Source organism: Lithobates pipiens, unplaced genomic scaffold (assembly GCF_037356315.1).
Source record: "Lithobates pipiens isolate NorthernLeopardFrog02 unplaced genomic scaffold, aLitPip1_a1.2 Scaffold_23, whole genome shotgun sequence".
Classification (NCBI taxonomy): Eukaryota; Metazoa; Chordata; class Amphibia; order Anura; family Ranidae; genus Lithobates; species Lithobates pipiens.
The window spans coordinates 12,574,214-12,590,892 of NW_027507785.1; the positions used below are offsets into that span (position 1 = coordinate 12,574,214).

At 45.5% G+C, this 16,679-nt stretch overlaps 1 protein-coding gene across 6 annotated transcripts in view; it reads left to right on the top strand.

Moving 5' to 3' along the window:
• The window catches only part of SLCO2B1 (solute carrier organic anion transporter family member 2B1), a 220,203-nt gene that overhangs the window by 188,700 nt on the left and 14,824 nt on the right, over positions 1 to 16,679 (top strand). For all 6 annotated transcript variants that reach the window (XM_077451192.1, XM_077451194.1, XM_077451191.1 and 3 more), the window contains exons 9-11: positions 536 to 700; positions 3,234 to 3,432; positions 9,035 to 9,194. In XM_077451192.1, the coding sequence (XP_077307318.1) occupies positions 536 to 700; positions 3,234 to 3,432; positions 9,035 to 9,194 (524 nt within the window). The remainder of the gene's footprint in view (positions 1 to 535; positions 701 to 3,233; positions 3,433 to 9,034; positions 9,195 to 16,679) is intronic.

Below are 16,679 nucleotides of genomic sequence, written 5' to 3' on the forward strand. Positions count from 1 at the left end.
AACTCAGACTTTCCGACGGAGTTCCGCTGAAACGCACTTGCCTACACACGATCACACCAAAGTCCGAGCATTTAACGCGATGGTGTACGACAGGACTAGAAAAGGGAAGTTTGATAGCCAGTAGCCAATAGCTGCCCTTGCGTCGTTGTTGGTCCATCGGACCTGCATACAGACGAGTTTTTTCAATAGGAACTGGTTCCGGCGGAAAGATTTGAAACATGTTCTATTTCTAAAGTCCATCCGATTTTTCGACAGAAAAGGTCAGATGAAGCTCACACACAATCGAATTGTCCGACGGATTCGTTCCGTCTGAAATTTGCTGTCAGTCAGTCCGGTCGTGTGTACACGGCATTAATGTCTTGGTACTATGTCTGACCTCCAAGTTTCTTCTTTCTTTCTGCTTTCTGATCTTTACTTTCACTTTGTACGGAATTCTTTTCTTCTAAATAAACCTCCACAGCTGTGCACCATGTGTAGAGGTTGTTGATTTCCTTATCACACATGTAACACATTTTTCCATCTTTTTTTTTTGCAGTCTTCCCTAAAGTTTTGCTCAGGACCTTGAAGAACCCGGTTTACTTTTTGGTGGTCATGGCTCAAGCGAACCTCTCGGCCATGGTGTGCGGACTGGCAACCTTCATGGCCAAGTTCCTGGAGAGACAGTTCACCATCACGGCATCCTTAGCCAACCTGTTGATTGGTGAGTTGAAAGAGCTGTAGAGGCTGGGAGAATGGAGGGAGGCAAAGAGACTGAGAAAGAGAGGGATACAGAGAGAGATCACACGACACCTGCTCCACCTAAAATCGTTGACAGTGTCATCACCCTAATCCTCCTTTATGGCAGTGAAGTATGGAGCCCTGTCACCTACCAGAGAGTCCAACCTAAATGGCACTTGAACTCAACAGAAAATATTCCCTTTCCCTCCTCCAAGTCCATTGGTGATCCTCCAACAGTGCTTGCCAAGCTGAGCTGGGCAAATTTCCCTTACTGCCAGGCATGTACTGGCCATTGGGACTATCGGGAGTTTCCTGGTGGGCCAATGGCTCAGTGGGCCACTCTGATGTAAGGGGGCTGCTAATGGGACACTCTGATGTAAGGGGGTGCTGATGGGACACTCTGATGTAAGGGGGCTGCTAATGGGACACTCTGATGTAAGGGGGTGCTGATGGGACACTCTGATGTAAGGGGGTGCTGATGGGACACTCTGATGTAAGGGGGTGCTGATGGGACACTCTGATGTAAGGGGGCTGCTAATGGGACACTCTGATGTAAGGGGGTGCTGATGGGACACTCTGATGTAAGGGGGTGCTGATGGGACACTCTGATGTAAGGGGGTGCTGATGGGACACTCTGATGTAAGGGGGCTGCTAATGGGACACTCTGATGTAAGGAGGTGCTGATGGGACACTCTGATGTAAGGGGGTGCTGATGGGACACTCTGATGTAAGGGGGTGCTGATGGGACACTGATGTAAGGGGGCTGCTAATGGGACACTCTGATGTAAGGGGGTGCTGATGGGACACTCTGATGTAAGGGGGTGCTGATGGGACACTCTGATGTAAGGGGGTGCTGATGAGACACTCAAAATGTAAGTGGGCCGGTCTGGATGAAGTCCAGGGCCAAATTTCTGTCCCAGTCCAGCCCTGCTTGCAGTAAAGAAGAGGGCACTATCATACTGGGACCATCTATCAAGCAGCAGCGCGAACCCATACCACCGCAAAGCCTAACTCATCAACAAGGACCAATTCGAGCCATGCTGCATTTATCAACTTTTCAGCACATTGTCCATCTTAAAAGGCTCATCAATGCGGCCTGAATTTTTTTTTAAATAAATGCATAGTGAATAATTCCAAAGAAAATTATGTGTGAGAATGGAGGCATAAAATAAACTCCCAGAAACTAATTACTTATCAGTTACTGCAGAAAGTCTACAAACCGGCCCCCTACCTAGAGATGCTACAAGACCCAAAAGACAGACCCACAGCCTGGAAGTCAAATCAGGGGGGCACAAGCAGACCTATAACCCCAAAGAGACTGTGCCAGTGGTATGACCAAGGGGCTCTGGAGGATGAGGTCTTCTACTTCCTGCTATGGGTTCCTAAGTAGTGAGGGGCACTCTTTTTCAGAGACTCATCCCAGACATTACGTCTATAGAGGAGAAAAGGAAACTTCACATTCTATTGGGAGATAAGGAGTCAAGGGTAAAATAGCTGCACATTATATGATAATGTGTCACAGATTGGATGTAAATGATGAGAAACTGAGGACTTCTAAATCCCCTACCTGGGCGCAACCCCTATCCTTCTTCATATTATACCATACCCCTGATAATCTCCCTGGACTTACCTGCTATTCCCTTATATTATTATTTTCCTCTGATAATGTCCTAAATATCTCCCCAATCTAACTCCTCAATCGCTTTAGCACTAAAAAGTATTTGGTCCTGCCAATAAAACTTAATTGAATTGGGAGAGAGAGGTGCTCTCTGGATTCTGGCTTCCAGGGGTTCCATAGATATGGCATCTCCCTGGTTGCTTCCTTTGCTCTTTAGAAGTAATATTCCGGTGCTATAGAATTGGGTATTGAATCCCTACAATTGTAGAGAAACTTATCATAGGAAATGGGCAATATAAGCATATAAGGGCCCAGGTTAGGTGCCATAGACCAGTAGTCTCCAATTTTTGGCTCTTTGCTTGCTTTTATCTGGCCTCCAAGGCAATATTTCATCCACTGGCACCAAAAATGGGGTATAGTTCCTCCCACTTAAACCAAGAATGGAGTAAAGACACCAATGATGGGGCAGAATTCCTCCCAATGGCAGCAACGCGATAGGGCACAACACCTTCCACTGACACTAACAATGGGGCACTATTCTTCCTTCTGACATCAAAAATGTGGCATTGTTTACTCCTACTAATGCCAAAACATTATCCACTCCCACTGGCCACAATCTGCCCCCCCCCCCTAAAATCTGAACGAAAATAAACTAGCACTTCTTTTTTTGAAAGTTTGGAGACCCCTGCCGTAGATGAAGGGCCATGGCCAGAACTTGCATTCTGGTTGTGTTCTCATTCTTTTCGGCCAACTGAAACATGCCATCATGTCCTGAAACATTTCCTACAATCTAAGAATTTCCCAATCCTGCCTATGAAACATACAGAGGTCTGAAAAATTGTGCCCAAACCCCACACATACAGCAGGTTGTTAGTTCTTCTTCTCTTACTCTCCACAGGTTCAGTGAACATCCCTGGAGCCATGGCTGGTATAGTTCTGGGTGGAGTGATCATGAAGAGGTTCCAGTTATCGCCTAGGCAGTGTGGAGCCATGTGCGTTATCGGCATGTTGTGCTGCATCCTCCTCGCTCTCCCACTACTCTTCCTCGGGTGTTCCACCCAGCAGTTCGCCAGTCCAAATGCCAACCCAAACCTCAGGTAACCAGTCAGACAGAAGCTTTTCCCTTCACCATTTCTATCTGCTTTGTCAGAAGGTTAAAGTGTAACAATTGCCAAAACTGTTGGTTTTAGAAAGAGTAGGGAAAGGTTAATATCCCTGTTGCTTCGCAAGATTGTGGCCTTGAGTTAATTTTTAACCATTTAGATTGCCGTAACTTGTAGGATACGTCTTTTTCATCCTCAAGGATAATATACCCAAAGGCAGGCTGGGCATGTATACATAATCTACAAAAGATGGCAGACAAGACAAACATTCAATGAAAATAAAATGAATACAATTTACCAGAAGTGGAGTATCCCACGTGCCCCTAGGGGGTGGGTCATGGGGCTCAAACTCCAATCAGCAATTGGACCCCATAGATAATTGGCAATTGGACCCCATAGATGTGAACAATGATTGGATCTCAGATCTACACTACATACTGTATGAGATAAAAGTTTGAGTTTGCCCCCTCCACCAACAAAAAATAAAAAATGGAGCACACGCCGCCTGCTTGCTTTATAGAAAAGGGGACAGCTATAGGTGAAGAACACAGAAGCCAGCCACAGTACCTGACCACCTGCCCTAGGTGTAGGCGTGACATTATCACAAGCTTTTAAAAACATATTTTTTTTCTGTGATGATGGACCCTACAAGGGGCTCATTTATTTGCAGAAGAGATTTTCAAACCGACGCGCCAAGTGCAGGAATTTTCTCGGAGCATGACACAGTCTGGGAATGTGCTTCAGGCAGTAACAGAGGAGCCAGAGCTTAAAGTGAACCCACCCAACAGTTTTTCTGGTGACCCCCAAATGTTTTCCAACTTTAAAAACAGTTGTATGCTATACTTTAATTCAGGGGTGCCCAAACTTTTGAAGAGCGAGGGCCACTTGGTAACCGGCCACGGGCCGCAATGAGCGGAGCGGGTGCATGCCAGCCCACTCTACTTTTTTTTTTTTTTTTTTGCGGATCGGATTGGAGGTAGGCATCTGTAAACGGACACAAGTTCATTTACATCTGCTACTCTTTAGAGGTGAATGGAGGGTCCAGTTGGGTCGGACTGACCGTGGGAAAGGGGCCTATGGCTCCTATGCAGGTAACCCTCAGGTGCATTGCTCTGCACCTGCGGATCAGTTTGAAAGCAGCCCAGTAACCACTGCAGAACAGATATGCCCAAATATACACTGTGATTTTAGTAATAAACATACTATTAATAACTGTATTCTATTCCATCAAAGAGCAGGAGGTCGCGGGCCATATCAGAGGGCTCCGCAGGCCACAAGTGGCCCCCGGGCCACTGGTTGGGCACACCTGCTTTAATTGTTCACAATTGTGTTGCTAGCTATGATTGGTCACAATGATCACATGGTACAGACAGGGCCAATCACAACCTATCTGCACCATGTGGTTAGATGTGGCCAATCAAAGCTAATCACGACAATACACATTGAATGAATCAATTTCCTTCAGTAAAAATGCTTGCTTAGAGCAGTGGTGACCCTGATCACTTCTACTATGGTAACACTGTACTGCTATGGTTACAGTGCGTTAAAAAAAAAAAAAGAAGAAGGAACCCCCGGGCTCTACATATGGGCATTTCCCTCATTCCTGGGGGTACGGACATAATTACTATCCATCCGCACTGCTCCTTCGCTTCTTCTCTTGTTGATTGGCTCTTACTCTTCTCTTCTTCTACTCCCCTCTCTAACCTTTCCCCCTCCCCCTCCTCTCCCCTCTAAAGTATGGCCCTCCACGACAACTGGAGAGGCCCTCCAGGTTAAGCACCTCTAAGCCTTCTTGTTAAAGGGCCCGTTCTTTGGGGCATTCCAGCTAGGCACCCGAATGTTTACGTTAGGCTCTAGGCTAGACTGTAGCGAATGTAACCCTATGGGTATTTAGGAGGGGGACCCTCCAGGCACAGTGTGTTCCCTTTAGGGGTGGCGGGGAAGCCCCACTGGGGTCCCGGATACTGGTTCCATACATATATATATATATTTTTGATTTTGTTTTGATGTGACCCACATTGTTTCAATTAAAGATGGGATTTCAAGTCTTTTTAACCGGTTCCCGACCGGCGCACGCCGATGTACGTCGGCAGAATGGCACGGGCAGGCATATTGGCGTACAGGTACATCCAATCTTTATTGCTGCCCTGCCATCACGAGTCGGTCGGGACCCCCGTGAGTCCGGTAATGCGGACTCGATCGCCGCGGTCTTACCCGCGATCGTCTCACGGGGCGGCTGAACGGATAAATGCTGTTGTAAACAGAATTTCCCCATTCTGCCTAGCAACTAGTGACGCTGATCTCTGCTCCATATGATTGGAGCAGAGATCAGTGTTCACTAAATGAAAGCCCAACCCCCCCACAGTTAGCAACACACCCCTAGGAACACTTAACCCCTACACTGCCACCCACTGGTTAACCCCTTCACTGCCAGTGTCATTTACACAGGAATCACTGCATTTGTATAGCACTGATTGCTGTATAAATGACAATGGTCCCAAAAATGTGTCAAAAATGTCCGATGTGTCCGCCATAATGTTGCAGTCACAATAAAAATCGCTGATCGCCGCCATTACTAGTAAAAGGAAAATATTAATAAAAATGCCATAAACCTATCCCCTATTTTGTAAACGCTATAACTTTTGCGCAAACCAATCAATAATCGCTTATTGCGAAAAATATGTAGAAGAATATGTATCGGCCTAAACTGAGGGAAAAAAAAGTTTTTTTATATATTTTGGGGGATATTTATAAAATGATGTTTTTTTTTCAAAATTGTCGCTCTATTTTTGTTTATAGCGCAAAAAAATTTAAAACGCAGAGGTGATCAAATACCACCAAAAGAAAGCTCTATTTGTGGGAAAAAAAGGACGCCAATTTTGTTTGGAAGCCACGTCGCACGACCGCGCAATTGTCAGTTAAAGCGACGCAGTGCCGAATCGCAAAAAGTGGTCTGGTCTTTGACCAGCAAAATGGTCTGGGGCTGAAGTGGTTAAAGTGTGCGGCTGTCCAGAGTTTTGTCCTGCTTGTTTGCTCACTGGTTCCATACAGTCAGAGTGTATCGCAGAGGCGAAGGAGCCGACCCAGAAGCTAACGTCCCCTCCTGCATACAATAGTTACTATTACTGATATGCACTTGGGTTCTTCTATTGACTCACTAGATATAATGTTAATTCATATTTTCTTATGTTGTACTAATAAAATCAAAATCTTTGAAAGGAAAATAAAAAAAATAAATCATAAAAAAAGAAAACAAAATGAATATAAAATAAAAAAAAATGGAAAAAAAATAAAAAAAATAAATAATAAAATATATTTTTTTTACATACTGGCACTAGTCAGTATCCCTGATCACCACCACACCAGTTATATGATGACTCTGTACTGCACTGAAGACAATATGTAAAAAGAAATGTGAAAAAAATACTTTTTTTTTATTTCTTACATTTTTCAAAAAATATGTGACAGAAAATGACAAAAAAACTCAGCTTGGCTCTTACTAAATAACTTGGGACTGTCTACTTTACAAAAAAAGGGTCATTTGGAGTATAGTTGTACTGTCCTGGTGTTTATGGGCTTCAATAAATGAGTCGGCACATCAGGATTCATCAATTTTCATATATATATATATATATATATATATATATATATATATACAGTACCATGGTGTCTGAACTCTATAAAAGTTTCTACAGACTAAATACAACGGTTTGGATTATTTTCACCAAAGAAATGTAGCAGAATACATTTTGGCCTAAATCTATGAAGAAAGATTATTTATTTGCAAAATTTTACAACAGAAATGAAGAAAAACGCATTTTTTTCTAAATTTTCGGTCTATTTTTTTTTTGTTTATTTAGCAAAATAAAAAAACTGTGGTGATTAAAGTGGTTGTAAACCCTTACAACACACTTTGACCTGCAGGTAAGCCTAAATTAAGGCTTACCTGTAGGTCCAAGACTCCTAAACCTACATGATTTAGGAGATATTTGCCGAAAGACAGGCACCGCTGTCTACGGCGCATGCGCCGTAGACAACGGTGCGCAGGCGCACTGAGCGCGCCGTGGTCAACGGCAATATGGCGCGAGTGGCGGCTCCCATGCGCATACACAGGAGTGATGTCATCGCGGCTTCGCCCAAATGACAGCGGCGGAGCAGCGAGACCCCACCGAGAAGATGGCCCCTTCCGGACTACAGGGGACAGCGGTGACTTCGCTGGCTCCTGTGTCAGGTGAGTAACACATAATGGGCTACTATGCGATGCACAGTAGTCCATTATGCTTTACCTTTGCAGGGAATCAAAGAGGAAGTAAACCCATTAGGGTTTACTTCCTCTTTAAATACCAACAAAAGAAAGGTCTATTTGTGTGAAAAAAAAAATATATAAAAAAATGTCATATGGGTACAGTGTAGTATGACCGCGCAATAGGCATTCAAAGTGTGACAGCGATAAAAGGCTGAAAATTGGCTTGGGCAGGAAGGTATTGAAGTGGTTAAGCTAAGACCACGCTCTTCTGGCTCTGAGCTCCACAAGTTTTGGGTAGACATAAAAAGTATCTATACAAACCTAACATGAAGCTTGGCCTCTCACTGATTGAAGTATGCATGTCTTATTTTTTTTAATTTTGGGTGGAGCTCGCCTTTTAGATGCTTGGGTAGAGACAGTTGATTGACTCTCAGAAAGGGTGGACTTTGAAGGCACGTACCACTTATACAGTGAAGTATAAAACTATGTTTATATTAATACAAAATTTAAATATACAAAATTCCAAAAGAAGAAACACAATGTAATACAAAATGGTTAAAAATAAGATGTTGATATTGCAGAGTTGGACAACTGTACACGACAAGGTGCACGCCAGTATTTATTGCTTTCTGCAGCTGTGGGATGCCGAACGGTCTGTGCGAGGTGCTCGGATCATTCTTATTCTTGAGGGTTTCCTGCCTCCCTCTCGCCCTCAGTGTCTCTCCCACCCCCTCCCAGTGCAATTTTTTCCATCTTTGGAGGAGCAGTAGGGTATACCCCACAGGGCCTTCCAATTATGTGGATATTTTCTTAAACTATGGTATTCAGCCACTGAGCCATATTTGTGGATCCAAGACACTGGAAAGTCACATCCTCTGACTGTTTGAGCGAATTGCTTTTAAATTCATAAGATACCATTTGCCTATATCTGCAGACTTGGTTATACTGATTTTTGCTATAACCCGGTTCTACAAAATCTTTATTTACCCCTGATGAAGGAGTGTATTTTTCCTCTGAAACGCGTAGGGAAATAAATACCGGGGTGCACCTTGTCGTGTACAGTTGTCCAACTCTGCAATATCAACATTGTTGTCTTAATTTTTAGCCATTTTGTATTACATTGTGTTTCTTCTTTTGGAATTTTTGTATATTTAAATTTTGTATTAATAAAAACATAGATTTATACTTCACTGTATAAGTGGTACGTGCCTTCAAAATCCACCCATGGGGAATTCCTTCTTTCTGCAATCGTTATAGGATGAGGCACAACCAATTTGCACAGTTATGCCTGTCTGTACCCCCTGTTGATTGACTCTCGGATATTTCACAAGTTCCCCCCTTATCTTGCAGTGCTGGATTGTGGCACAACGTAAGTGAATGCAGCAGCCATTGTGGATGTTCTGCCACGGCTTTCAACCCCATCTGCGGCTCCGACGGCATTGAGTACATCTCGCCCTGCTACGCCGGCTGTGAAGTCGTCAATTTCGATTATAAGGCGAATACAGTTATGGTGAGTATAAAGTGAGGTGTTTACGTTGGATTGCATGATGGCTTTGTATCTGTTGGTTCTCATAATTGAAGAATTCTGGGAAACGATGGAGCTGCTAAGAGATTTGTAACTGCCCTATGATCCAGGACGTCCTTGCCAGACAGCACAGCCAGGTCCCTGACCTCCTCTGCAGGTGATAAATACAGCTTGGTGAAGGGCGCATCACCAGCCTGCTGATTGGTGAATAAAGTTCTACAAATGTTTATTGAAGAATGAAGCCAAGTGCTGAGCAGTGACAGAGGCCCCAGTGGGGACACAAACAGTAAAAGCAAAGGCTATTACCTTCCCACACTCCCAAAAAAAAAACTGCCTTTAGATACACTTCATCATTATATCAGCACAAAAAAATTAAAGAATGAGAATAGAATTGGGGGCATCACTGGAGGAATCCCCGGCAGGAGGAAGGAGGTCCCGATTCCTCTATAAAAGATCTTTATTTCATTAGAGCAGTGTTTTTTAACTTCAGTCCTCAAGGCGTCCCAACAGGTCAGGTTTTGAGGCTTTCCATTTTATTTTGCACAGGTGATTTCATCAGTTTCACTACCTTGGTAATTACCACAGCCGTTTCATCTGAGGGAAATCCTGAAAACATGACCTGTTGGGGCCCCTTGAGGACTGGAGGTGAGAAATATTGCACTAGAGGGGCCCCAGCAGGAGGAAGGAGGTCCTGATTGCTCTATATCAGTGATTCTCAACCAGGGTTCCATGGAACCCTAGGGTACCTCCAGAGGTTGCTAGGGGTTCCTTCAGCATTGGGCCATTTCTGCCTCTTGAATAAGTTCCCACTGACACCATTGATCTTTTTAGCTATCTGTAAGGAGGTAATTCTCCCCAATAACCACAAGTGTAAGGACCATTCTTCCCATTGACCATAAGTGTAAGGACCATTCTTCCCATTGACCATCACACTAATGTATCATGAGTTGTAGATTTTTAGCAGGGCTTCCCCAAGACTGGAGAACTATTTCAAGGGTTCCTCTGTGTTGAAAAGGTTGAGAAAGGCTGTTCCTTATAGATCTTTGCATCACTAAAGAGGTCATCAGCAGGAGGAAGGAGGACCTTATTCCTCTATATGGATCGTTATATCACTAGAGGGATCACCAGTGGTAGGAAGGAGGTCCTGATTCCTTTATATAGTTCTTTCTATCACTAGAGGGATCATCATCAAGAGGAAGGAGGTCCTGATTCCTCTATATAGATCTTTAAATCACTAAAGGGATCACCAGTGGTAGGAAGGAGGTCCTAATTTCTTTATATAGTTCTTTATATAACTAGAGGGGTCACCAGCAGGAGGAAGGAGGACCTAATTCCTCTATATAGATCTTTATGAGGTCCTGATTCCTCTATATAGATCTTTATATCAATAGAGAGGTCATCAGCAGGAGGAAGGAGGTCCTAATTCCTCCTATATAGATCTTTATATCACTAGAGAGGTCATCAGCAGGAGGAAGGAGGTCCTAATTTCTTTATATAGTTCGTTATATAACTAGAGGGGTCACCCGCAGGAGGAAGGAGGACCTAATTCCTCTATATAGATCTTTATAAATGTCGTGATTCCTCTATATAGATCTTTATATCACTAGAGGGATCACCAGCAGGAAGAAGGAGGTTCTGATTCCTCCATATAGATCTTTATATCACTAGAGGGATCACCAGCAGGTGGAAGAAGGTCCTGATTGCTCTCTATAGATCTTTACATCAGTGGTGGTGCATCCATTAAGGGCGCACGGGCGCCACACCCTCTGTTACCTCACCCCCTATATGTAAAATGGATAGATTCATGCATAGCATGAATCTATCCATGGCCATTGTAGCCACCCATATTCAGGCATCCAGGCTCTTTTTGGACGCCGGGTGCTTGAATTACAGCGGCGGGGGTGTTTTTTTTTTTTTTTTGAAGCACTTGATTAGAGCTATAGGCTCTAATAGACTTCAAAATAGGATGTACTCGGAGCGCAGAGCAATGCGCTCGGAGCCCACCTAAAGTGTATTGGAAAAGCAAATGAATATTTACTTTTCTAACACTGAACCGCCTCTCTGTCAATCAGGAACTAATACCCGTCACCTGATTGGCTGAAGGCACAGGCATCCCTATTGGATGCCTAGCGGAACGGAAGAGGAGACACACAGGAACCATGGAGGATTCAGGAGCTGTCGCCTGACACCCTGCTGCATGTCCCACAGCTCGCTGCCATCACCCGCTACCTGACCCACCGCCAGGATGGGGAAAGTGCCGGTCAGATGGCGAGTGGGTGGGGGTAGGGGGTCACAGTGGCTGCATATAATAGGCACAGTGGCTGCATATGATGGCACAGTGAGGCTGAAATTTATGGGGGGGTTTTTTCAAGTATTTTTCTGAATTTTTCAGTTTGTTTGCACCCCCCCAAAAATTTTGAGCACCAGCCACCACTGCTTTCCATCACTAGAAAGGTCACCAGCAGGAGGAAGGAAGTTCTGATTCCTATCTATAGATCTTTATATCACTAGAAGGACCACCAGCGGGAGGAAGGAGGTTCTGATTCCCCTATATAGATATTTATATCACTAGAGGGGTCACCAGCAGGAAGAGGGAGGTCCTGATTCCTATCTATAGATCTTTTTATCACTAGAAATGTCAACAGCAGGAGGAAGGAGGTCCTGATTCCTCTATATAGTTCTTTATATCACTAGAGGGATCACCATTAAGAGGAAGGAGGTCCTGATTCCTCTATATAGATCTTTATATCACTGGAGGGATCACCATTAAGAGGAAGGAGGTCCTGATTCCTCTATATAGTTCTTTATATCACTAGAGGGATCACCATTAAGAGGAAGGAGGTCCTGATTCCTCTATATAGATTTTTATGAGGTCCTGATTCCTCCATATAGATCTTTATATCACTAGAGGGGTCACCAGCGGGAGGAAGGAGGTTCTGATTCCCTTATATAGATCTTTACATCACTAGAGGGGTCACCAGCAGGAAGAAGGAGGTTCTGATTCCTCTATATAGATCTTTACATCACTAGAGGGATCACCAGCAGGAGGAAGGAGTTCCTGATTCCTCTATATAGATCTTTATATCACTGGCAGGATCACAAGCGGGAGGAAGAAGGTAACCAGATGAATGTTAGAAGCTTTGGTAATGTCATTTTCTGTAATCTGATTGGCTAGTGGTGAAGGAAGACCTGACAGGGTCCCTTTTAATATGCTTCTGATGTCAAATGTGTCCTGATATTTTCTATGTAGAGGTAAAGCTCTTAATATTCAGCCTTGCACATAATTCTAGACATGACTGGTCCTCTTTACTCAACCATTAGGAGAGATGAGTTTTCGGGAACCACAACCAACATATTAGCTGTAATTTGTGTATTTATGATGTTTAGTCAGTTACTGGTAGAGCGATGTGTACTGTTCTCATTGATCATATCCCATTATGAAGGAACAGAAAGATTTTCCATTTGTCTTCGGATTCTGCAGAGGAGGAAGTTGGTGAAGGAGAACCAATTCTATAATGTAATTTTGGTTTCCATTACTGCGGATTCTCCCCTCTCTCTGCGAGTCAATATAAATAATAAATAGAACTTTGCAGATAATGCTCTTTCCATTGCAGAGGGAATTCATGTGAGAAATGACGGCAAAGCCGCAGGATGAGAATTGTAAATGATCAGACTGGAGATTCAGATCAGACTAATCTGCCTGTCGTGTGATATCATGCTCCTTTCCCATCCCCCCATCCCAAGGTCTATAGTCCCTTCCCATCCCAAGGCCTACACTCCCTTTCCATCCCCCATCCCAAGGTCTATAGTCCCTTCCCATCCCAAGGCCTACACTCCCTTTCCATCCCCCATCCCAATGTTTATACTCCCTTCCCATCCCAAGGCCTACACTCTCTTCCTCTCCCCCATTCCAAGGCCTACACTCTTTTCCCCTTCGCACATGGCAAGGCCTACACTCCCTTCTCTTCTCTCTATCGAAAGGCCCACACGCCCTTCCCCTTTCTTCAATCACAAGGCCCATACTTCCTGCCTCTATACCCATCACATGACCTAGACTCCCTTCCCATGCCCCATCCCAAGGCCTACACTCCTTTCCTCTCTCCCATGACAAGACCTACACTCTCTTTCTTCCCCCAATTGCAAGGCCTACACTCCCTTCCCATCCCAAGGTCCACACGTCTTTCCCCTTCCAACAGTCACAAGGCCTACTCTCCTTCCTCCAATCACAAGGCATGCACTTCTTTCCCTTTTCCCCATCCCAAGGCTCATACTTCCTTCATTTTTTTGTGTATAATTATTTTTAAGGGGGTGTGTCCTATGTCTACCTACTTTTGTAAATAGATACCCCTTGTTCTGATCTCGAAAAGTTGGGAGGTATGTCTAGACTCCCATCCCCTATACCAAAGTCTATGCTCCCTTCTCTTGTCCCCACCCTGAGGTTTATACTCTTGTTCCTACCTAACCACATTCCAAAGCATATACTTCCTTCCCCTCACCCACCCCAATACCTATGAATGAATGAATGAATGAATGAAATACTTATATAGCGCACAATGCGAACTGAATCGCCTCTAGGCGCTGTGGCGAGCTTTGATCATCTGCTAAAAGAGGAAGGTCTTGAGTTTTTTCCTAAAAGCCAGGTGATTTTCTTCCAGGCGGATGTTTATTGGTAGAGCATTCCATAGCCGAGGCCCTTGGACAGCGAATCTCCGATCCCCCTTGGATTTATACCGGGCTTTGGGCACGAGGAGGAGGTTTTTGTTGGCTGATCGAAGACTGCGGTTTGGTGTGTAATGATTTATTTTCTCCATTGGGTATTGCGGAGCTTCTCTATGCACGCATTTGTGGGTGAGGCAAAGGGTCTTGAACGTGATCCGATTTTTTACGGTTAGCCAATGTAAGCTCCTCAGTGAAGGAGAAATGGATTCCCAGGGTTTTTTTCCTGTTATCAGCCTTGCCGCCGTGTTTTGGATCAGTTGTAATCGCGCAAGTTGATATTGTGGTAATCCTATGTAAAGCGAGTTTGCGTAGTCCAGTCGTGAATTAATGATTGTTCCAACTACCACTGCTTTGTCATTCTTTGGGATAAAAGGGATGAGTCTGCGAAGCATGCGCAGCAGATGGTGAGATCGACTGACTACTGCTCCTATTTGCACATCCATTGACATTTGTGCGTCTAAAATAACCCCGAGACTCTTCGCTTTGGTCTTTGGGGAGATAGTCTGCCCAAAGACGGTTGGTGGGGACCAGGAGGTTTTGGTTGCGGGCTTATGATTTGGGTGTAAGATAAGAAGCTCTGTCTTTGATTGGTTCAGCTGGAGGGAGTTGGTGGTCATCCAGTCCTCTATTGATTTGAGGCAGTTTTCAAGTTGTTGTTGGTGATCTTTTTTTCCATTGATCCGGAAATAAAGTTGCGTGTCGTCAGCGTAAGAGTGGAAGAGTATATGCTCCCCCCTCCCTTATTCCATGGCCTGTACTTTATTTCTTTTCCCATTCCAATGTCTATGTATTCTCCACCCAACCCAAGACCTACATCCGTTCCCTCTACACATCCCAAAGGATATGCTGCCTTCCCATCCCCTCATTCCAAGGCCTATACTCTCTTCCCGTTCCGCCACTCCTAGGCCTATATTTCAAGGCCCATACGCCCTTCTCTTACCCCTATTTCATGGCATATACAGCACCATACAGGATAGCCATACGAGTACACAGCTCTATATATGATGGTCATATCAGTAATAGACTCCATAGTATAGTCATTTGGCTACACACCTCCATGTAAGATGGTCATGGGTACAAAGCACCATATGAAATGGGCATATGACTATACATCTCCATAAAAGATGGCCGTATGACTACACAGCTGTATATAAGATGGTATATGGAGCAGATAGCTCCATATAAAATGGTAATATGAGAACACAACTCTCCATATAGGATGATCATATGAGTTTAAAGTTCCATATACTAGGTTGGTCATATGACTACACAGCGCTAAATACAATGATCATATGAGTACATAGCTTTATATAATATGGTTATATAAGCACACAGCTCCATATACTAGGATGGTTGTATGCAGAGCCGATCCACCCTATACGCTCACTACACAAGCTGCGTAGAGCCCTGCCGCTGGGGGGGGGGGGGCAAGACCCAGCATCCTCCCCTGCACCTCTGGCTGGCCATTTAGAATGCAGTGGGGAGAGGTGGGAGGAGGTGGAAGGCGGCGATCGGCAGCTCTATGGTGCCTATGTGGGCGGCGGGATCTCCCTGGGGCTTGTAGTACTCTCAGTGTATACAGTGGAGAGGAGAAGGGAGGGGCCTCTGACCCGGGCATGTATACAGTTCACTTTCACTCTGCTTGAACACTGTTGCTGATGCCCGGGTCAGAGGCCCCTCCCCTCTCCACTGTATACATTCGGAGATAGAACTACTTACCCCAGGGAGATCCCCCTGCCTGTGGAAACCATAGAGCTGCCAATCACCGTCTCTCACCTCCATCAGCCAGATATAGGGGAACCTCTGCGAGGAGGGAGTCAGCTGTTTGGGGACCCTGATGTAAGGGAGGCTGTCTGGGGACCCTGATGTAAGGAGGGGCTCTCTGGGGACTCTGATGTAGGGGGAGGATCTCTGGGGACCCTGATGTAAGGGGAGGATCTCTGGGGACCCTGATGTAAGGGGAGGATCTCTGGGGACCCTGATGTAAGGGGGGCTCTCTGGGGACTCTGATGTAGGGGGAGGCTCTCTGGGGACCCTGATGTAAGGGGAGGTTCTCTGGGGACCCTGATGTAAGGGGAGGATCTCTGGGGACCCTGATGTAGGGGGAGACTCTCTGAGGACACTGATTTAAGGGGGGCTCTCCGGGGACCCTTGTGTAAGGGGGGGCTCCCTGAGGACCCCGATGTAAGGGGGGCTCCCTGGGGACCCTGATGTAAGGGGGGCTCTCTGGGGACCCTGATGTAAGGGGGGGCTCTCTGGAGACTCTGATGTACGGAGGGGCTCTCTGGGGACCTTTATGTAAGTAGGGAGGCTCTCTGGGGACCCTGATGTAAGGGGAGGCTCTCTGGAGACGCTGATGTAAGGGGGGCTCTCTGGGGACCCTGATGTAAGGGGAGGCTCTCTGGGGACCCTGATGTAAGGGGAGGCTGTCTGGGGATCCTGATGTAAGGGGAGGCTCTCTGGGGATCCTGATGTAAGGGGAGGCTCTCTGGGGATCCTGATGTAAGGGGAGGCTCTCTGGGGACCCTGATGTAAGGGGAGGCTCTCTGGGGATCCTGATGTAAGGGGAGGCTCTCTGGGGACCCTAATGTAGGGGGAGGCTCTCTAGGGACCCTGGTGTAAGGGGAGGCTCTCTGGGGACCCTGATGTAAGGGGAGGCTCTCTGGTCTGGGGACCCTGATGTAAGGGGAGGCTCTCTGGGGACCCTGATGTAAGGGGAGGCTCTCTGGGGATCCTGGTGTAAGGGGAGGC